This window comes from Glandiceps talaboti, chromosome 23 (genome assembly GCF_964340395.1).
Source record: "Glandiceps talaboti chromosome 23, keGlaTala1.1, whole genome shotgun sequence".
In the NCBI taxonomy this organism is placed as follows: domain Eukaryota; kingdom Metazoa; phylum Hemichordata; class Enteropneusta; family Spengelidae; genus Glandiceps; species Glandiceps talaboti.
In genome coordinates, this window is record NC_135571.1 from 2,775,611 (window position 1) to 2,800,761 (window position 25,151).

At 33.8% G+C, this 25,151-nt stretch overlaps 1 protein-coding gene across 1 annotated transcript; it reads right to left on the bottom strand.

Moving 5' to 3' along the window:
• Window positions 1–12,771: 12,771 nt before the first annotated feature.
• On the bottom strand, window positions 12,772–21,519 carry LOC144452841 (neuronal acetylcholine receptor subunit beta-3-like). Its single transcript, XM_078144019.1, has 6 exons — window positions 21,351–21,519; window positions 16,420–16,571; window positions 16,063–16,107; window positions 14,850–14,959; window positions 13,336–14,419; window positions 12,772–12,910 (listed from the first exon to the last, which is right to left on the bottom strand). The coding sequence occupies exons 1-6, from the start codon at window positions 21,436–21,438 to the stop codon at window positions 12,800–12,802; spliced, it is 1,590 nt and encodes a 529-aa protein (XP_078000145.1). The 5' UTR covers window positions 21,439–21,519; the 3' UTR covers window positions 12,772–12,799.
• Between the last annotated feature and the right edge of the window lie 3,632 nt (window positions 21,520–25,151).

Consider the following 25,151-nt stretch of genomic DNA (forward strand, 5'->3'; position numbering starts at 1 on the left):
CTGAGGATAAGGATAAACTAGCTGAATACACATTGAGGTAAATTGATATCATAGAGAAGGTTGCGTAATCGATTAGCGTTTACTCTGTGAAATGCTCTATCTACACAAGGCTGTCAATACAAATCATAAAATACAAACACATATCAGACGCTATTCACAATGAAAATAACGCAACCTGAAAGGAAACGGCGTCTGGCTCAGCAACAATCTCTAACATTGCTACATTTTATCGTCTGGCTCAACAAAATCTTACCAACATTACTACATTGTATCATTTGAATCAATAAACATCTTACCAACATTGCTACATTTTATCGTCTGAATCAATAAATATCATACCAACATTGCTACATTTTATCGTCTGGCTCAACAAAATCTTACCAACATTGCTGCAGTTTATCGTCTGACTCAACAAAATGTTACCAACATTGCTACATTTTATCGTTTGACTTAACAAAAATCTTATCAGACACACTGCATTTAACTCAACAAGAAGTTTATCAACCAAAGATATTTATCGATCACGACGATAAAATGTTGCGATTTCAGTGAGATATATTTTGAGCCAGACGATAAACTGTAGCACTGGTAAGAATTTTGTTGCGGCAGACGACACAATGTAGCAGTGTTCAACTTAGCAAGAATTTAGTCAGTGCCAGTCAAAGTTTTGTTTCAACTTTGAAATTCGTGATTTTAATTGTAAACGTATTAAGGCCTGCAATTGAATGTGCGTTTTACTGTATACCAACGTCAAAGATTACATCAACAGTCATCAAAACCATTCAAATTGAACGGCTTATTCCCAGAAGATGGTTCAAGGTATAATTCTCCAGACTGGTTATTTACAATATCAGATTAATATCAGGACACGATTATACATGGAAGGCATTTGGGAATAGAGGCATTGTGGACATTATTCATGTACCAGATATCCTGATGGTATTGCATGATGACTACATGTCGCATCAGCATATCGCTAAGTCCTACAAGTAAAAATTTGGATTTCAGCAAATTCTTCGTGTACATTCATGAGTGAATTATCCCTTCTCTAACCCTTATGGAATATCTGCCACTTTTCTATACAAGAAAATGTATTCCCGCGATATTTTTAACCAAATCCCCGAAAAGGTTACACATATTTACTGTCTGGGTTTTCTGCTTGACAAGTTACATAAAACAGACATACGGTTAGTGACGTAATTATAACAAATATGTATGGTATCAACAAACTTTCAAGAGACGATGAGACGTTTTGTATTTATAGTTTGGGGGAAGATTGAACATTGTCCACGTAAGTAGATTTCCTCCGGCAATAGTTCATCTAAGTTTAAAAATCCTGATAAATAGATTTATATATATAAATGGACCAAGATTCAAGTGAACATTGAACAGTAACTTATATATACCATTGTTTGACCACAGCTTTTTATGTAATACGAAAACTAAAACGCCCATTTGAAGCGAACATTGATTTAACATCTTTGAAAGTGTGTTCTTGGAGAGGATTTCTTTTCCATCAACATCACACGACATACACACATTCCCTAAAATCCTGAAGAAAGGAATACAATGTAAGGAAATAAAACTTATCCTCACCAAGAATATTTGAACATTTGCATTCTGTGATGTCAACTGACAGGAACACCTTAATAATGAATTAAGTATGGCAATATTTGTATATAATACAACAATGTTTTATTAACAACTGAATGCATTTGCTTATTAGTAATCTTTGCATTCTGTATTTGGTATTTTTCATACTTGTGTTAAATGCTACATTGGCCGTTGGCAGCTCTGCAAGCTAGCCAATTAGTAATTACACCCACGAAGACATCAGCATGTATGTAATGACACGATTTCTGTTTTTATATTTGTACGTAATGAAAACTTATATCATAGCATAAATAGTTCCCGATATGTTATGCTATGCTTAGAGTGGATACCACTAACAAACCTGCATACTGTATTGTGGCCGATCCGAGTACCATGTTCGCACTCTGTCCACATTATAATTACCTTCGAAATGAATTGTTACCAAGGTGGTTTTATTTTAACACGATATAACTAAAGATGTTACGTTGAATATTTGGATAAAAAGTTAGAAATACAATAGACAACTGAAAAGAGAGAAAAACGAAGAAAATAAACATTTCTTTTTATAAGAAACACATATTATTCTACAAACGTTCTCGTTATAGATTTCTCATTAATCATCTTGTAAAGAGTTATGGAAACCGATAACATCAGAAGATATGAATATTTTGTTGGGGTCATGAAGAACAAAATGAAAAAAAGTTATCAGATAAGGCCATCATCAATCAAGTAACTCTTGTCATGTTTGAAGCAGGCACTCGCATTTACCTTCAAAATGTTATGATAATGTTGTAATAATGTCTGATTCGTGTTTATTTATTTTACGTTGTCTTATGACGTAAACAACGACATGGACAGTGTAACATAGGATACCTCAATAGTTTGACTTTTATTACTCCTGAAAATAGATCGAATGTATATGTATTCTGGGCACAGGTCGAGTGTATGTTTTAGGATATATTTTGTCTGCACATTAAATGTTACTCTCAGTATTCTATTTACTGATGTATACTAAAAGTGGCACAAGCTTGTGCAAGTTTTTTACTCAAGTGAAAATACTTAAGTGGCACTTCGATTAAACTATTCTTAGCTATTATAATGTTAATGCACTTGTATGTCTTCTATGTACCATAAAAATAGGGAACTGGCAAACTCGCCATGTTGAATGTTGCATCATGGGAAATGTGATAATAAATACTAATCAATTAGCATTGTAAACAATGTTGATACATTGTTTGTAACCACACATAGTCAATTCATAGTGACCCTAACAATTGTGGGAGGTTAATTTTACCAGTAGCTCCAGATTAGGTATTACGATAACCACAGATAATCCCATAGTCATTTGTGTCCGAGCATGCTCAGTCTGGATTGCAAGTTCCCTATTGCAGTGTTAGAACAGTTGTTTGCTTCACAGGGGTTTGCGTGACATTTTGTCATACCTATAATAAATTACATCATCGGATCTTTTAGTTTGAGTTCTGTCAAATGGAAGTGATGACGAAGAGTGTTTCAGCAAGTAGAATACTATGAGAACGTTTGAAACCTGCAACAAACATTACATCCCGAAATGTATACACTCAGCCTGCACATCAATGCAATTGACTGAACTCAAGCCTGGTAATATTACATATACAGCTCAACGTATAGTGGTTTGGTGTTTCACTCATTGGACATTACGTTTTTAATACAAAGGTAGACACCAAGCCTACATCATTTTAGCTGTAACTTATAACTTATAACTTATATCAAGAAATGTACAGGAAATCCCTACTATACAATGAACAATTTCAACAAAACCAGAACACAACGTGAAATAGTGCAGAAGGTATGTTTCGATATTAACAGTATACTATAATAGTTTTAACGAAATTTTTTGTAAGCATTTACACTCTAGTATAAAGCTCAGTTTGTGTTACTTCAATGATAGCCCGTTCACAGCACTGCTGTGGTACTCCATTCTCGCAAACCAGAGCTGTTACTTCTTCCGCGACATTGTGACATAACTGGGCGGTTCGTCTTGGATGGTGCCGTAAAAGGGGCTATGGTTTACGACGATGTGTTACTCCATTAACTGTTGTATTTCACAGTTTGTTCTGATTTCCAGATCATGGCGTTATAATACGCTTTGAAAATATTCGCCCAATAATAACAGTAGCTGTATGGGTGATTATAACTAGATAGTCAGATTTTGAATAATCAAATAAGTTATGTAAATTGACATGTGCAACTGGGATAAACACAGAAATCAACACCAATGTCCCTCATGCAATCCACATGTAATCTTGTAAATATAACATATGGATCTGCTGGTAACGACTTTAGCATGTGGCTGAATAAATTCGAACGTAAAACTTAAGCATAGAAAATTAGAGCAAACTTGCAGTGTGGTTTTGTGGTTATGTTATTAGGCAATAAAACATGCATAACGGAGTTTGGGAAGTAATAAAAAGGGAACATTCAAAGCACATATATATGCTATTCAATGTTCAATAAGTGAGATTCCCCGTGGCTCTGATGGCCATTTTCGCAATGATTATCAGCGACATGGTGAATATTTTAGTCATATATGGTGTGTATTAGTAGATGTTTGACATTTGAATACCGTATATTTTGAAGTTGTAGTTACTATAATCACATGTCATTTTGGAACTGGGCAGGATGAAATATTGCTAGAAACACTAAATGAATATGCACACTTGGAGTTAAATGATGTTTTGCATGTCAATAATTCACGGATTTCACACAAGCAGGGGCTGTTTTATGCCTTAAAGCATAAGGTTTATCTAGCATACTAAATAAAAGTTTCCATTTTTGGAATAAGTACACAGCGAAGAAACATTTAACAAAATTAAAAAACAAGAATTACACCCTAGACATCCACTTGTAAATACATAGAAATGTAATGTTAGTTTTTAGGGTTGAAAATGGTGCTAATCGAGAATAGTACTTCCTTGAAAGAAGGAAGAGTAAATGATATAGGAAATCTTAATGTTTAACGTAAATACATACAGGGTTATAATACACATAAAAAGAATGATTCTTATATGCCAATTTTATTTTGCTTGTATTTAAATTGTACATGAAGTAACATACATGTATGTTTGAAATTCGAATAATATAAAGTTCGTAGAATATAGACACATTCTACATAAACAGTTCTTTGGAGAGTTATATCTCGAGTCATGTTATATTAGGTGACAATAGGCACTTTAGCAAGTAAAAGGCAAAAGAAAATTTTTAAAACAGATTCTTTAAGAGCTTATTTATAGATAGGCGATACCTTTAACTATTTAATCACATCAAAAAGGTCAGGTGATACCTCATAAATGGCGCGGCTCCTTTCATCTATCATGGCACAACTTTTGATCCATTATCGCACTTTCTAAATATCGGATATGTTATAACAGTAAAAAATCGATATCCTCGCCATCTAACATTAGTTTCCGACAGAGGAAATAAACACTTGGCTATCAATTATCCACCACGGGAAGCAATTAAATAGCAACCGAACCCAATTAAAAAAAGGAAACCGTATTGTGAGTGCTTGAAATAAGTTTGATATCTTGGCTCGAAGTCAATGTTAGTGAGTTTTATATCTGCCATCGTGTTCGATTCATCAACTCGTCATATTCCTTTCATAAGATGGGATGAATATTGGTATGATTATATATATGTATGTATGTATGTGTGTATATGTATGTATGTATGTATCATTGTATGTATGTATGTATGTATGTATGTATGTATGTATGTATGTATGTGTGTATGTATGTATGTATGTATGTATGTATGTATGTATGTATGTATGTATGTATGCATGCATGCATGTATATATGCACATATGTATTTAGGTGTGCTTATTTTGTACATCGCTAATATATAAAGTAGAATAGAAACGTGTTCGTAATAAATCAAGTTGTTGCTGTCATATTTTCCTAGATAAACTCTGTTTCAAACCAGAAAGAGCAACATACATGGTCATCAACATTCATAATGTCTATTTTATTTCCAAATCACGTCAACTTTATTATCCACCTTTCCTCATTAATATTTTTTTTTCTTCTTCTAACATCACTTGCTTCATTTAGAAGTACGCTGATGTGATGGATTGGATCTCGTATACGTCTTCAAATTGTTATCAATTTCACCACGTTCATTGAGATAACGACATAATTATGGCAGAAACGTGTTTAGGCACGTAGAGCGATGTAGAATAATATTACGTGTCAAGATTTATATCTGGCCCAATTAATGTCCATAGAAGCTTAGTTGGTAAGAAAATACAGGCCTTATGAAATACAGTAAATCACTTGTGAATGACAGATATATGTGTTGAGGATTTGTTGTGATAATGCATTTGCAAATTATGTTCTTTTTTTGTACTGACTTACTTCTGTATATATATATATATATATATAAGCGAATGGCATTGGTTGAACCAGAATATAAAATAATTAATTTTACATTTTCATATAATATATCCCTTGGTCACAGTTTCTGAGATATTGTAGGTAAAATCAGCAAAAAAAATAATCAGCATTAAGATAACACTCAAAAAATAATATGATCATTATATCTTAAGGTTGTACCACTGTTGAATACTTTGATAAGATAACACATTGAGGCTGCATTTCTCATTTGGTAACTTATTTACATATGTTTTAGATACCAACAGTCGATTGTATCATGGCTTAAAATTAGATGGTGTTTTCTTGTCTTTTTCACTATTTTAACGTCTATAAATGTAGATATTAAAGGGAGACGTCACTTCGGGAAATAAATGTATTTTCATAAACTAGGGTTCTAGGGAGTCCATTAATGATTTCACATTACATAATGTTCGCGGGGTTACCAAGGAGCACCAAATTTAAACTGTTCGCATCGTCACCTCTTTTGTTCTCTCGCTGGTCAACCGTTGCCTACTGAGACCTAGCAGATAATTAGAATATGCAGTGTGCATGTAATAGATATTTATATCTGTTAAGTCCAACCAGGCTCCGTTGAGACAGAATATATATTTAAAGAATTTGAGGTTATTGTAACTTGGCATAAAATACTGATCATTGTGTCACCCTAATTTCTAAACGAATTCTGTGACGCTTATTTTAGAATTTAGAGAGAGAGTCGGACATACATACATACATACATACATACATACATACATACATACATACATACATACATACATACATAGTATTACATACATACATACATACATACATGTACATACATACATACATACATACATACATACATACATACATACATACATAAACAGTCAGACAGACAGACAGACAGATTGACTGACTGACTGACTGACTGACTGACTGACTGACTGACTGACTGACTGACTGACTGACTGACTGACTGACTGACTGACTAACTGACTGACTGACTGACTGACTGACTGACAAATAGTCTGATCTAGACAGATAAACAGACAAGGCAAGGTGATATATAATAGTAATTTAGATGATTATTATCTGTAGAAAACCTGTTTCAAAAACCACATCATGACACCTCAATACACATTAGACAACAACACGTTATATAGCATATTATAACATGACAGATATATAATCAACCAAACGTTGCCAAAGTACAAGAAGCCAATTACATCAGTTCAAGTCTTATACAACAAACCTGAAACCAACGTAGACACAATGAAGCTGACACAATTTGTCACTTTATCAATGCAGAAGGTACATTGCCAAACTATAATTGAGCCAATCACACAGTAGGATGATGGCATTTTGTGACTATATTTGCTGCTATAATTGACTCACCTATCGCACGGTTTGATTAACAGTCTGAACAAGATATACACGACGGAAGCTCAGATAAGTATCCAACACATGAACTGTGGAAATGGATTTTTTTATGGTTTGCCTTACAGCCATGTATTAACCAAGAACATGTTTATTATCTTAATCAGTAACCGCATACTTTTTACTTGGAAAGCACTCGTTTTATTCTGCCTATCTCATCTCACCAAATACATGAACGGGCTATTGTCAGCCAGATGTCCATTAGGTAGATAATAAAGTCATAATATCAGTGTTCTATGGAGAATTAAATTTTGCAAAAATAATTAACTGAATCTTATATCCGGTTATTTATTGTAGTCAGGCGATGATATTTCTAGTTTTTACTCTTCTGGGATTAAAAGCAATTTCACCCAGGCAATTTTTATTTTCAGAAATGTTTTCACAGTAATTTAACCCGTTTTATGATATGATGGTGTGTAATAATGGAATCGATACTTGTCTGGCTAGACTAAGCATCGAAAGACTTGCTACTAAATTTCGATCTCGGATTTAGATTAGCTTTGTTGGATAATTCATACCTTGTTTATGTATACATTATCCGTGGATTTGAAGCTTTATGTGGGCATGTTGTAGGATGAATTGAATTCCCCATAAGTGCAAATTACCGAGACGGTTTTGTAATTAAGATTACAACCTTATTAGGTACATAAATCTCTTCTTTCTTTATTTCATTTTGAGAATATATTGGTCAAGAATTTCCCTTTGTCCGTTTTCCATGCTCATAGATCACAAGTAAAACACTCACATTGACTGTTAGCGAAGTCAGAGTGAATGTATTGAAATATGTGTTATGTGAACTAGGCTTTACATATGTTGTTGCAAACCACTCTATTTAATTTCTGTACCCCAGAAGTGTTGTCACAGCGACCTGAATAAACATTTTACTAAGAAACATGTCGGTAATTTGATGTGTACTATAAGTTGCATTCATAACTAAAAACTCAAAGTTGTAACTCACTTTTTAGACTTAATGGACTCTTTGAAAAGTGGATGTTGGTTGATTTTTTGTTATTTTCTTAGCAAATTGTATACATTTTACAGCATTATCTTCTTTGAAAATTTACTCTTTACAACTGGAAATACATTAAATACATGATATCCAAGGTTTCTGAAATTTACATTTTTATCAGCAAAGTGGATATTGGAAAATGTCTTTGAGGAACATCTTGTGATCGTTTGAGTTTTTTTTATTGTCTTAGCAAATATCTAAAAATTCAACAAAAAATTCAACAAAATTAAAACCTAAAGGTAACTTCATTTATCCATCTCACCAGGTAATGGTGACTAGCTTCTCATCATGGCGAGATTAAAAACGTAAAAACTATTTTAAGAAATCTTTTATACCACGAGCTGTTGCCATTTTAAATTCAGAGTTTTAATTGTGTGTGATTAGAATCGTATTTTATAGGATTTACATTATGTGATATTTGATTGACGTATGCCTTTGTATATATGTCTTTGTGATGCTTGTGTTTTTAGGACCTGTTTCCAAAAGGGAATTTTCCATATGTTTTTAACAAATGGACAATAAAGATTATTATTATTATTTTAAAGTTTATATCATGGATGTTGACAAGAAAAGTGTAATTTGTATCACTTACACCAGTAATTTAACGCTTATTATTCATTTACATCTAATTATCAAAAATGTGTTTGGAAGAGGGTAGATTTAAACTACGCAATGTTTGTTTATCAAGACAAATACTTGCACTTTGTAACAAATGCTAGTAGTTTCACTGCTTGTTATTGTTTCACTAATTGTAACTATCATAATTGGAAACCAGGTAAACTATGCGTCGCAGGTATATACGAAGCAGATAGTACTACTTGTAACTTGTAATGTGTAAAACATTCAGTAATTTTAATGCTTAAAATGTTAATGCAATTATCAAAATTGAAGACGCAGAATAGCTTAAAGCTATGCATCATAGGTATATATTCGAGACAAGTACTTGTAATTTGTAATACATCCCAGCAATATACTATTACTGTTTCACTTGTAATTGTCAAACCTCAAGAACCAGGGCACTCATCGTAAGTATATACGAGGCAAATATTTGTAACTTGTAACCAATAATAGTACTAATAGTAATAGTTTGCGTATTACTGTTTCACTTGTCATTATAAAACTTCAGGAGCCAGGGAGCTTTAAAGTGGCCATATGGATGAGAATTTAGTATTTATTTTGGATTTTTATTTGATAAAACAGCTTCACTAAGTTTTTCTACTTGAAAAAATAATGTGAAATAACATATACCAAGTCTATGTTCGCAACTCAATAAACGGTAAAACATTAAACAATGTGTAAAATGTTTGTTATTGTACGTACAATAACAAACTTTTTGCACTTTTTGCATCTTTTTGCAATGTATTGAGTTATGAACACGGACTTAGTATATGTTATTTCACATTATTTTTTCAAGTAGAAAAACTTAGTGAAGCTGTTTTATCAAATAAAAATCCAAAATAAATACCAAATTCTCATCCATATGGCCACTTTAAGTCAATCTCTATACGTATATTTAAGACAACTACTTGTAATTTGTAACACATACCAGGAATAAAGCCAATTACTGATTTCACTCGTATTACCAAACTCAAGAACAGAACAGAACAGAACAGTATGGGCATTTTTAGAAGTACTTGTAATTTATAACACATAGCCAGTAATTTGTAGTACATAACAAAACTGATTACATATGTTGAACGTCAACTGTACTTCTAATTGTGCAAGTCCATTCACAGATAAAGCAACATCCAAAAGGAATCTAAATAAGGGACATGAATCCTATGCATATAAAACACTACCACCCAAATGACGCACAACTACAAATATTGCATTAAAAAGGAGAACAATGTTTATTTAAATTTCAGTAACTTATTACAATTCAATGGTTTTATTAAACAATCAGTATTATATACAAGATGCGAATAAAATATTATAAACTTACACACACAATTATTTAAAAAACGACTTAATTTAGTTTCAAAATGTGTGTGAAGTATCACTATTTATACCTCCATTACCCAGTCAAACTCTGTTTGTGATATTATGGTTATGTTTGTAAAAGCGATTTGCTGAAGCACATATTATGTACAGGCAAAATATGACATAAATTTCCTCACTCCCTGAATAACATTACACACGTACTGATTCAACTACTTTTATAAAATGTCAACACAAAACATAATGTTGTGCATTTTCTAGACAGACCGTACACACGAGTTGTACCACGTTATTGCTTTTTAACATAAAATGTGTATTATATAGCCTGGTGATAGAACCGTACGACAACTCGCTTCTAGGTCACTTCTTTTGTAGTGGTAGACATACTAGATAAACGGTCGATTTTTCTCGATTTGTCACTGATGCTCCTTAGTGAGGTATAACCTATATCCCAAGAACATGTGAAATATTTGCTGAACAAAGAATATATAAGAAAGTAACATAATCATACCACAGACAAGCCAATTCGAACCAAAATACAGATGACCATTCTGTCACCACAGCAATTGCCTACGTCATAGGTTCTGCTGTACTCGAAATATGAGCAAAATTGTTAAAAATCATCATTATTTTCTCCAATTTTCCTTAAATTATGTCTGAGCTGGTATAATTATATCATTCCCTTATCATTTGTCTCCATTTAGAAAATAATTATGACCTAAGGAGTCTGAGACTACTCCTCTTCGGCTCGTAGTTAATATGCCCCTTAGGTCAGGCATAATTTACTTGTATTGTCGATTAGAGTTGTAATATTATGGATTGTTCTAATAAAGAATCGCTATGAAGGATTCAAGCAGATATCTTCATACACGTATTGTGAAAAAAAAATCATCTTAACATTCTCTGTAGTCAATAAGCATTTCTTTTCTGCTTAGCTATCTGAAACCCAACAATATTTAATTAAATATTTAATTATATATTGTATGATGTATCATTCAATTATAATTATTTAATTAAATATGTTGTTTCCCGTTAAGTGGGTCACACAATGACTCATGAATATATTAATAAAATATCATCACACATACAGTGTAATTACAAGTCAGTAACGACATGCTGATTTTCCCTGCAAGACCTAAGGAAACACTTAATGAAAGCATAAAACTGATTACCCTTTACTAGGCTGACATTTTTGCTACGATCAATTATCGACTCTGATTGTTCATTGCCATAAATTTCTCTCATCCCAGCTTATCACGAAGGGGCAAAGTCGACGACATTCACCCCAGCATTGTATCCGTCAACTTTCATTTGCATTGATAGGGTAAGATCATTCCGATTTCTTAAGGCCAGTACACCTATTCAATGACCTGATATTTAAAATCTCTCTTCCTTTTCCATCTGTCAACTAGTCGGTGCAAGTTCTTGAAAAAAAATTAAAAAGAACATGCTGGCGATTTAGTATTAATGCTTGCATTCTTGCTTTTTAATTTGGCAATCAAATTTTCCTAATATAATATTAATACTTTAATTACACTTAGAAGGATGAAATTTGTCTGCAATATTATACAAAAATTATTAGAAAACGCTCTGTCAACATTTCATAAAACCCAGAATATTGACATCCAATACCTATTACTAAATTTGATCAAATAACTTTGCAAAATTAATATACTGTTCAAACGGAAACCTTGACAATTCACAAATGTAAAATATTCATTAAATAGACATGTCAGTTACTTATTTTTAAAAGTTGGTTAGTTATAAAGACCCAATGACTAAACAATTTAATCAACATGCTTTTATATTAAGAATGGCATATATGTAATTACCCTCTGTCAGAATTGTATTTATACAGTCACGGAAGGCACATTCTTTGATGGATTTTATTTATGAAGCTAGCACTGGATTTCACCTGGAACATACTGAACATTTCGACTAAATATTTTCCATCTATTTTACATAATGCGAACATTTATCATATAGAAATGTACGTATAGGACTTTGATAATGATATCACTATTTAGATTCTACATATAAGGTTATCTGAATCTATCTATGTTTTTCAATGAGAAAGAATTATGCCACAAGCCTACACGGAGAAAGACTTACATACCTTAATAGAAACGTATATATATATATATATATATATATATACATGCATGTATACATACGTATACACATACGAAAGTACCTATGCACGTACGCTCAAACAGATTGACATACAGACAGACAGACAGACAGACAGACAGACAAACAAACAGACAGACAGACAGACAGACAGACAGACAGAGACACGCATCCGCGCACTCACATGCATACATACATGCATACATGCATGCATACATACATACATACATACATACATACATACATACATACATACATACATACACGCAAATAATGGGTGCTCTCGTATGATACAAGTTCAAGTGATGCGAGGGAGTATTAGGAATGCTGCCGCTGTACTGGCAAGAGAAAATAGAATGAGGAATATTCTATCAAGCAATGCTGCCAGGAAGATCCAATCATCAGTATTCTGAAAGATATAACAATAACAAACGATAAAATGGACGTCAAAATTGTTACAAATCATCATCACTATCACCTTCATCAGCATCAGCATCATCATCATCATCATCATCATCATCATCACCATCACCATCATCATCATCATCACCACCACCACCACCATCATCATCATCATCATCATCATAATCATCATCACCACCTTCTTCATCATCATCATCATCATCATCATCATCATCATCATCATCATCATCATCACTGTCACCCCCAACAACAGCTATGACAATAAATCTTTGTGTTTGCCAAGATATATATTTCATCATGTACGTATGTTTTCTTCATTAATGTAATCATCAAACAAAGGCACAGGCAATTAACGGTTTGAGAGGTCCATCATCGACATTAAATTATAATTAGCATTTTCATCAAACTTACCTCCTTTATTGCCTCCCTAGGTGACACAAAGTTTACAAGTTTATCCATACTTCTCAAAATTTTATCAAGACGCATCATCACATTCAAATAGAATCGTTTCTCGCTATCTTGCAATTTTTCCAATAACCAATCTTGTTTAGACTTTGGTACTAAACCTTTGAGGTTATTCGCCCGTCGTGACGTTGAAGCCTTTTTACGACTGTTCCTGGGTATCACGGTCTCAACGTCTGCTTCATATGTTTCGTTGATTCTTGCTCTAGTCCGTACAATAGTATCGTCCTCTAGACGGTATTTTCTCTGAACACGCTGAATACTTCCTGGCTTTGAAATGGTGCTAAGGCGTGAGATGTATTTTTCTTTCCGAGCCTTCTTCTTTGGAAGCAATACCCTTGCAACGCGTCCAAATAGGACGAACTTGACCCATTTTGGAACGGGGGAAGGGTCACATCTATCAACGTCATAAATTTGAGACACAAATGCAGTCAGCACGACCGACAAACTAATTAATCCCATGATAACCAACAAATACATTGTCAACAATGGTAGCTGTTGGGAGGTTGCAGGTAAGAGATCGGTGACAAGTAAGTTAAATACATAAATGGTAAGAAGGAGTGAGATGCTAAGACTGACTTTGTCCGATGAATTGGAAGGTAAACAGAACACTAAAACCGTGAGGACAGATACCAAAGCACACGGCACTATCAGATTAACGACATAGTAGAGCGGTTTCCTCTTTATATCAATAGATGCGATGATACTTGTAAAGGTGTCGTTGACACCAAGGAATTTTTTGGTAACTTCAGTCGTTTCTGTATGTGGAATATCCCACTCTACATTTGGGAGGAAGTTTTCAAAGGGTACGTTCTCCATTCCAGTGCGAAGAAGGACTTGGGAGTCTGTGTAAGCCCATAGGCCAAATTCTAAAAGACAGTGCTGTTCGTCGACAGGAAAATACTTGATGTTCATGATGCACGGGGTGTGGGCAATGACGGGTGTCACCTTTGTAACAACGCCACTGTCAAATAGGTACACGTTTTGGCCCTTGATATGAACACGTGGGAAACTGTCGAATTCATTGTCCATGCTTGTGAATTAAAAGAGAAGGATAAAACACAATTAATATCTGATAAAGCAATTTTGATGAAAGAAAATCCTATATAGGTCATGTATAAATACCTTCAGTATTTTGCCTCTCTGATTACTGGCGTGTGTTGTACGTATTGTATATGTATGTATGTATGTATGTATGTATGTATGTATGTATGTATGTATGTATGTATGTATGTATGTATGCAATCAAAGACTAACATATTAAAATAAATGCGCACAGCGTCTCGCTATGATGTAATATGTAAGAAACTATGGATGCCTACATGATATGGATGCATACATGGATACTGATATCCGTATACGATTAACAATGAAGGTATACATAGTTGCAGACAGTAGTTGTTCCAATGAGCAAATCATCAAATTCGGTATATATATAGAAATAACATGTACTGATGTATCACCTGTTCAACAATGACGTGTCAGGGACCCATATCTTGTCAATTGGAATGGTAACAAGAGATAACCCACTGTGCTCCATTTTGTTCCAAGACAATCGTGGGTCGTACCATTCCTGTGCGATACACAATAGACAATAACACATATGAAATTTGACACCATTTCCATAATCACCTTCCCATGGAAATAGCTGTCAGAATGAATGCTGTTACAAATTTGTAAATTGATAAGTTTAATATTATAATTTATAGATGACAAGGTCATTCGTACAAGGCAACTGCATTTGTGAATTATTTATGAATATATCAATATTTGTTTATTGCAACGCTATCACTAAGAAATACCCATCAATTATATAAATCAATCTGACAACCATATATCTAAAATAGTCAACACTGTCAAAACTATCTCTGTGTCTGTATATATATATATATATATATATATATATATATATATATATATATATATATATATATATATATATATATACAGTGTACATACATACATACATACATACATACATACATACATTCACACATACATACATACTCTCTCTCTCTCTCTCTCTCTCTCTCTCTCTCTCTCTCTCTCTCTCTCTCTCTCTCTCTCTCTCTCTCTCTCCACAAGATGATGTTTCTTCCTAGCTTACAAATACCGCTAAACGATGTATCAAGATCAGTAAGACTGATCACAAGGTTTCATGTTGACATAGACACACTAAAGATAACATACGGACATCCCTTACACAGTGTCTGCTCTGTTTTGTGTTATCTTTGTATTGTATTTTGGTTATCAATAAAAAAAATACATAGCAAACTGGATGTCTGTGTGGTATTGCTTTATTTTGTCTATCTCAACATAAAACCTTCTGATCAGTCTCACTGATCGTTTACAGCATTGACAAGCTGAGATGAAATCCTCTGTCAGCATCATATATTATTATTTCAATGGTAGCAATTACCAACTCTAGAATGCCAACTGATGTACGAATCTTTCAATTTACTTACCCATGGGATTTACTGCAATAATGGGTAGGCCATCAATATAGCATTAAACTGCTATTTTGGATGCACCAAAGCCCAATGGCATACATATACATCTAACAAATGCAAGCTAGAATATGAATATCTCTGTACTGAACACTTAAATACTGGAGTGATAGGCTACAGACAAAGTTGAAATCTTGATAAATTGCAAGAATTGAAATGTTTAACCTACCTGATACACCCACAGGTTTGTTGTTATTATTTGTGACTTCTCATCCTAGAGGAAATAAATAACAATGTAACACACAAAAGAATTGTTTCACGACCATTGAACAAACATGGTTTACATTCAGTAAGGTAGTTGACGAAAGGTGTTGTTAGTCAAAAGATGAACTAAGACAGAGAAGAAAAACAGTGCGATAATAGATAGCTATTGCATACCCCAGTTGAACAAAAGTGAAGTATGTGAGTCCGCGTGCAAGATATATTGGCTCAAGAACATGACATTCTGTGTTACATTCACACCAACACGAACACCATACTCCATAAATCTCACGAAACCAGACTAAATACCATATTTCCTTCTTACCACGTCTATTAGTTGAGTCAAAGCAATGGAAATGTTGACCGTCACTGTTTCATTGACCGCTGTCACAGGCCGAGTTAGTTGACAAGATCTATCGAATAATTCTTTCATTAGTCTTTCTTCAGACGAAAAACCAGGCATTCCTACGTGCGTGTCTGAAAAAAAATGTGCAATTAGTTTACGCTGGTATTTTCAAATAGTATATTGAGTGTCAATCCTTGTTTTAAATCAAGGCAGGCTTTATCTAGTATAAGTGCAAAGAGCTATAAAAAACAATCCAACCTTTAATGTTTGTATTGATAATGTTATTCCGTTTATGTTCAGATTTTACTTCTTTGCTTTGGTTAATACATTATTAGATTACAATGATAAATACTAAAGGCGTCGCTTAGATTTATTTCTGCCTTTATTACACATGTATCAATTACTGCTATCAACTTAAAGGAAAAGTCCAGTAAGACTTATGTCTACGTTTAGCACACTTACATTGATTACTGCTATCAACTTGAAGGAAAAGTCCAGTCAGACTTATTTCTACCGTTAGTACACTTGTATTGATTACTGCTATCAACTTAAAGGAAAAGTCCAGTCAGACTTATTTCTGTCTTTAGTACACTTGTATTGATTACTGCTATCAACTTGAAAGAAAAAATCCTGTCAGACTTATTTCTACTTTATGTAAATTGATACAATTACTGATTCCATCTTATATTTTATTTTATTTTATTTTGGATGAAAAAATAGTACCTTGGTAATTTTGTATAGAAGCCATGCTGTACTTGTGTTCGGCCATTTTGGAATTCCCTGCAGGTTTTATAGGAAGACCTCTTGTCACAATCCAATACATTTACGACAACCTCTTTGCCTTGCTTTGCAATTGTATTTATCAAGGCAAAGATTTTTGAGCAAATATGACGTCATAACAAAAGGTTTTTCTTTGCAGGAAAGCCAGAAAATGGCCGAACACATTGCAAGCAGTATAGCATTAACACTAGACTGAGTTCAAAATTGAATAATTTGCCAAGGTGTTATTTTATCTTTTAAGATCATGTTAGGTGATAGGAGTACTGAATATCATTGTACTCAATGCCGAAATAGTTGCCTGACTGGACTGTCACTTTTCTTTTAATAAGGCCTTTAAAGTGGCCATATGGATCACGATTGAGTATTTAATTTGGATTTCATATAAAGCCCATTCATAAAACAATTTTATCATGGCTTCCTACCTGAAAAATCAGTGTGAAAGAACATTAACTAAATTTGTCTTTGTAACTCGATACATTGCAAAAAGCTAAAAAGAATGTGTGATAAGCTTGTTATTGTACGTACAATAACAAACATTCTACGCATATATTAGCTTTTGCAATTTATCGAGTTACAAATAAGAACTTGGCATATGTTGTTTCACATTGATTTTCAGGTTGGAAGCCATGACAAAAATAAACTTAAAAAGTCCAAAATAAATACCAAGTCCTCATCCATATGGCCACTTTAAACTATGTGTGTATTAACTGACGACATGTACTTTCTTCTATTTTGATAATCCGTCGGCAAATATCACAGGAAACTTTAGTCAACCAAGCTAAGGTAACATAAGTATGTTCAATCGTTATCACTTGAATATATACCTGATACTTAGACGATGTTTAAATATGTAAAAAGTTACAACTCACGAAAAAAACACCGGTGCGTTTGTTTGAACGACATGAAAGACTTCGGTAATGACAAAAGTAGGTAAAACAGCAATATAACTGAGACAAAAACAACGATGGGTGCCTCTGATGTAGGTTCAGGCGACGCTTTATCAGTTTCTTTATATGTGGAAGTTATAATGTAACACTAACAGTCGTGCTCGATTGTTTAATAACAGCTAGCATTTATTTAGGAAACAGATCTAGACCTTTGGTATCCAAGGCTCATGTGGTGTTTATACTTAGTGATACGTTACCGACACTAAATTACATTGTATGTCTTTGCATGAAGGTTCTCTTGTTCCTGCTTACCATGGCAAAGCAAAGGCACCGGTGTTTTTTCGCGGGTTGCATCAGAGTTAAAACACCAATATATAATTCCTACATTAAGAATATTTGAAAATATAATTTCAAATACAATATTTTTATACAATTAGAGCTCTGAATTTATTGAATTTGAATAAAGGCAATAAAACCAGACTTTTTCGTTATTTTGTTTCTCTTTAAATACCCCACAAGTCGATATTTGCACTCTTGGGTTTGAAGAAAGGCAAGAAAAATATTTAAAAATATAAACTGTAGAATGGTCATGTAACTTTGTACTTATACCATGTGCTCGATCATTTATAATCATACGCCATGTTTCTGAAAAAAAAACGACTATGAACACATATTATTTTCACTCGCTTCAACTCAATGCGAATGTTCTATTTATAAATGTTGTATGTTCATATAAGAGCAAGTTATTGCTTTAGGCAATAAATAATGCTAGCCTTAAGTGGCTGTTTAGCGCGTTCCATGGCGACAGACGTCAGGGGGGTATAGTTTTTCTCTATTTATCATTCATTCGCTATCATGCTGGTTCTTTTGTATAAAAAGAATTAAGCGACGCTATAGATCAGCGGTTGTAATATGTCACAAAAAGTAATAACAGAAAGCTGCCCTCGACAGCTCTGCCTGAACCCTTTCACCCCACACCTGTTCTCCAGACCTATGGTTCATTGTTGAATGAAAGGCAACGAAACATGTGCCCCAAATGTTTGAGCACAGCCGTGTTGATCGAATCGACGTAGGTTGTACTGGTAGGAAACTTGTTGGCATATGTTGAATTCATTAGGGTAAGTTTCTATGCCAGTTACTAAATTTAGTACTAGCGTCGGTTTACTCAAAGCGAATTTGACGAAAGAGGAATGAAAGGGGAATTCATTATGCACCTATATGTTACAAATTAAAACACATGCTACAATTTCAACGCACCATCAATAACAAAATTACAAAACACTTACACCAGAACATTGCGACTAAATGACATATGCGACAATTACACAGCTTTTTCTATTTTCGTAGAAATTAATCATTCTTTACTAAAACATGTTCGGAGATTTTATAATGTTTTAGTCACGTTCAGATGATCGATTACGTCTACAGTGTAGAAAACCTCGCAACTGGGGAATGAATACACTATAATCGAAGATTTGATATTTGAAATTTAATAGTCAAGTTTGTTTTGCTGAAGGGAAAACAGTGTTATTAGACCACAAATAGATTGTTCGTGGTACATGTACGTTAAGGTACATATCTGTCTTGTATAAGTATATCCGGTAATTACACCTGCTGATGATTAGATAGTGCAATCTTTAAAACCAATTAATGTGGTTTGGGTTTATATTTTATAGTATTATATTAAAAACTTGGCTAATCCGTACCTCAAGTACCAGCTACAATTCACTATTTATAGTTTAATTATGTGATCGTGAAATGTTCTATTTTCTAATCACAGCCAAACTAGAGAGAGTATACCGTTTCAATTAAGTGGCTCGATGTATTTTACATCTCAGAAAGGTTATTTTGTCTTGTTAGAAATTGCACAAACAAAATACTGACGCAGACACTAACAGAACACACGCACATGCAACAGTTTTGTGTTTGAAACTACATTGTTTCATCCTACAGTGGTGTTGATTTGTGTTTCGTGAGATAAAATGTATCATTTTATATGTGTGTGTGTTATCAGTTTCTGTATTTTGTTGTTAATCCTTATATATAGGAGTGTGTAATAATAGCATGTCGCGTAATTGAAACGCTATTGTCTCTGTATTTTGTGCGTACCTAATTAATAAGTCATGTATGGTACTTTGTATTCCTGCTTTGTGTTCAGTACTCAACATTCATGAAACAGGAACAGACTCTTTTGTCAACAAAACAGTTCATTTATGTAATGCTGCTAGGGTTTGCTCAAACATGCTTCACCAAGTACAACCAACAGTGTAAATAATACGAAAAGAGGAGAATACATTTATGTTTATAAAATACTCCCCTTTACTGCTATTAGGTGATGAATTCAAGGTCATGTCCAGACGGGGAATGTGAATTTTGCAAAAATTCCGTGAATCATAAAAAAAGAAAACTTGTTTGTATATATTATAAATATTATCATCTGCATTATAGCAGATATTCTTAATAGGGGATTAATATATAAATCAGTATTGTTTTTGCGATAAAGTAACCGCATATGTTATCAGCAACAGTGTTAATCTTCCTAGTTAGGCGCCATTAGCAGTTACCATGGGTACATTATTTATTGAATTAAGCAATTATTCCTCTCGCTATATGAGCTGAACATAAATTTTATTTCATGAATGCATACAATGACACACAATATGTCATAATTAATTCGCAATATACTTATCAGTAATTGACTATATATGACCTCATGTATGTATGTATGTATGTATGTATGTATGTATGTATGCATGTATGTATGTATGCATGCATGTATGTATGCATGTATGTATGTATGTATCTATGTATGTATGTATGTATGTATGTATGTATGTATGTGTATGTATGGCTGTCTGCCCTGCTTTGTCATGTATGTATGTATGTATGTATGTATGTATGTATGTATGTCTTTATATACATACATACATACATACATACATACATACATACATACATACATACATACATACATACATTCATACATACATACATACATACATACATACATACATACATACATGCATGCATGCATGACAAAGCAGGGCAGACAGCCATACACTCTCCACAATACTCGATTGTTGTTAACAATTATAAGTGCTTGAGGGTTTCAGTACTCATAAGGTACGACGATATCACATTATCTTGTTGAAGATAGCTTACATCAAACTGTATATACATACGACAATGAAATGTATCTCTCCGACCATGACAATGTAATCTTACATGATAAGTAATACTTACCGTACGACGAAATGATGACAGTTGACTCAAAGATAACGAGGAACTTAAATGCCACAACAACAAAACCCAGTTCAGATGTTGCCGCCATCTTGCTTCAGTGACTGTCCTGATGCTGCGAGACAGGGAGATCAGGTGTCAATGATATGGGCCATCAGAACATCACAAAACGCATCAAATTATTATGTTGTAAAGCGACGATCTCATCCATCCAGGCATCAATATTCAGTTGACGAAGAAGCAATTGCTCTGCAGTTCTTCCTTTTGATGGCTGGGACGTGTTCCCATAAATTGACAATGCCTATCTGTAAAACTATAACATGTTAAGCAGACAGATATGTGTACTATTTCAACAATGGTCTCAAGTGACTCGCTCAAACATTGATCAAAAGAACAATCGTCCCGACGGATACTTCCCACATACAAGTATCGAAAGTATATATCGATTACTTAGTTGTGACTAGAAAAAAATGAATTGAACTTACCGAATTAGACTACCTAGACTGAGAACCGCACTAAAAATAAAAAAAAAATAAAGGATATTACTTCTTAATTGGGGCGTTTTACACAATCATGTGACAAATTTGCAATTATTATAATAACTCGCTAAAATGATTGTCATTCCGCTTCAAAACTTAATCTGTTGCCTAGCAACGTAATTTAAGAGTTGGTAACTAGCGTTAGTAACTCAATGCATGTATTTTCCCCGTTTACAAATTTCTACTTAATCCGAGATCATCACATTACATAAACAGGCATCAGATTGTTATTTTTCAATAGAACCTGCCAGTAAGCCGTGTATATGGATAGATATATGTAAGCGTGTGACAACGTACTTTACATCTGACACTCCAGCATATGTTTTGATGCATCCACGTGACCTTTACTATTCCTGTGGCATGCAGCTGTATAAAAGTTTAACGAGTGATTGGCTGATTATTTTAACCTTGTGCAACACATTAAAACCTTCACTGAAAGAATGGGATAGCAAAATACTAATTAGTCGTTGCACTTGATATGTCAACATGAGTATGTATCTGAAGTCTATCTCTTTAATCGCAATCAATACTGCCTGAATATATCCCATATTAGGAAGTCTTTCCTGTCACTAAGTATGTCATTTAGACAAGTACTAAACGGGGTTAAAAGTACAAAAATCGTGATCTCCAATACAAATATGCTAACGTGGACAAGATGTTTCTGTCAGGTACCAGGTCAAAAGAAAACGCAAAACGCCCCACCCCACCAACCACCCCTCTACCCCTCCCCCACACATGTCAACCTTATATTGTTTCTCTACCTTCGCAAAACTTCATCATGCAATTTTATACATTTGTGATATAATTAACAGGAAGGGATACATTGTTTGAGTTGAGGGTAAAACGAACGTATAGGCACATTGTGTTATACGAAAATCAACATTTCAGCAAGAACGAGAGTTTTCATTTTATCATTACTGTACAAGGTACGATTTAGTGTACAATTTATATTAAACATAATTCCGTTTTTGCTGATCCCTGTCGTGGTTTCTGCAGGTACTAGTACTACCATTACATAATATTGAATCACGTGACTTATCTTAAAGTCACTGTGACTATAGGTTAGGGGATTATTTCTGTAAGCTGTGCGGAAGGCTTCTCGCAATGACGCCATACTAACAACGGTACTCACTTCTCACTTCTGTTCACATGAATTTGTCGTTCACTAGATAATGTTTGATCGTCACGGCGACTGAGTGACGCATTCAAGCAGAAATTTGCGATATATCCTGAAAGGACCCAATGGAATACAACCGATAGGTCATGTTTGTATTATTTAGTTCAAAATTTAGACCCATTTGAAGATTGACCCTGAAATAAAATGAATTCCATCTCGTCAAGACCGGACAAAGGCATGACCACCCTAACAGACAAACTTGATATCAATAAATGTCAAGGCACTTTGGTTAGTTTATAATCACATACATTTTACGTCTTCTTTTGACCTGTTACGTTTGCGCCTGCTTCCGCAAAAACGATTAAAAATTCCACTTTGATAATACCCATAATTTAGTATTAAAAATAGGTTATATTATACTAAGCGTATCACCCTGTTTCCGCTATCGAACGGCCTTGGGACAAAATGCACAAGTATGATAAATATCCATATTTTACCATCAATTATTATTTTGGTGATCTGAATTTGTTTATTTTGATGAAAGATGTTAGCCTGCAATGCTTATGGTACGTAATGATAAATGTATGCTTAAACAAAAAGAACAGTAAATGAAAAATGGTTATGTTGCATTAGATATAGTACTACTCGTAAAATATCTGGATATTAATGTTTTCTTTCCACGTGAGAGGAATACCTATTAAACATAATGGGAAATTAAGGCAAAAGGTATTCACATCATACATTTATTCATCACACGCCCTGCCCGACATAGTTTCTGATAATTGGTGATATCACTACAAACTAGTGTGTTGGTTTCTGTAAGTAAAGAGCGCAGTGTATATAGTTTAGCTCATCTTACTTTGTAACAGTCGCTTTTATTTTCACGCACATTCAAAATACTTTTGAGGGCGTACATTTTTAGTTCTTTGATTGTATATTTTTTATGTAAGATAAATTGTGTAATATCTTCAATTCAATGAGACAGTAATGCTTTGTATTATTATTATATTGTTATTTACAAATCGCATTACATAATAAATCCATATAACAGTTGTTATCTTTTTGCATCTCATGATTACAACTAAAGTGATGTAGGTTTGGTGTTTCACTCATGGGACGTTACGTTCTTGACACAGGGATATACACATTTCAATCTTAGACTGACAATAACAGAGAATTAGTAAACACAACAGGATCCTTGCCAAATCATATTGAAAACAGATAAGCATTGCTATTCTTTAACAGTGCAGTAAAACCCGGCTTCTAATGAAAACATTACACATGGACTTGATGATTCTAATAGGCTAAATAGCTGCAATCTGATAATCATCATTTCAACTTGACTACTTCTAAATCCCCACTGTGCACGGTACCTATGTAATTGTTTCTTTTGCATTAGAAGTTGTCTGAGGGTGTGTATTACATGTCATGATCCATGAGTGAAACACCAAGTGTACATCATTCTAGCTGCAAAGTCTAACATAACATGACATTACGTTCACGTTAAGTGGGGTTCGAGATCGACAGAATCGTTGGTGTGTCCGTGCATGTAACCACAAGCTCCACTCTGCCTGATCTTATTATCCTGTCCTGTCCCTTCCTATCGTGTCATTTCTATATCATCTCATCTCATCATCTTATTTCTTCTCGTGCAATATGATGACATGTGAAGTCATGTCATGTCATGTCATTCGCATCGCATCGTATCGCATCACATCACATCACATCACATCACCGCATCATGTCGCAGTGTCTCCGGTTGCCCGTGTACAACTTTAACTTATAGGTAATAAAGTGTGCATAAACAAAACGCTGTACGGGTCAAATTCAACAGTTTGATGTAGTATGAAAAACAAACATAATTTTTAGTTCGGTGTGGGGTGTCATTTTAGTTATCAACTGACAAACACAAGTTTAACTTTAATGTAATGTGCTATGTACTCCTAAATGCAAATGTGCCTCTAAAAATATCAAACTGAGATATGGAAGAATTTTCACGATAATAGTAAATGTATAGCTGCACAAAAATACATTATAAGTGTCAATAAAAGAGCATTTTCTTACTACATACAGACTTTGTATTCATAGTAATACAAATTACTACATCGTGGTTTGAAATTAATTGTGATGTAAGAGACAATTATCTAT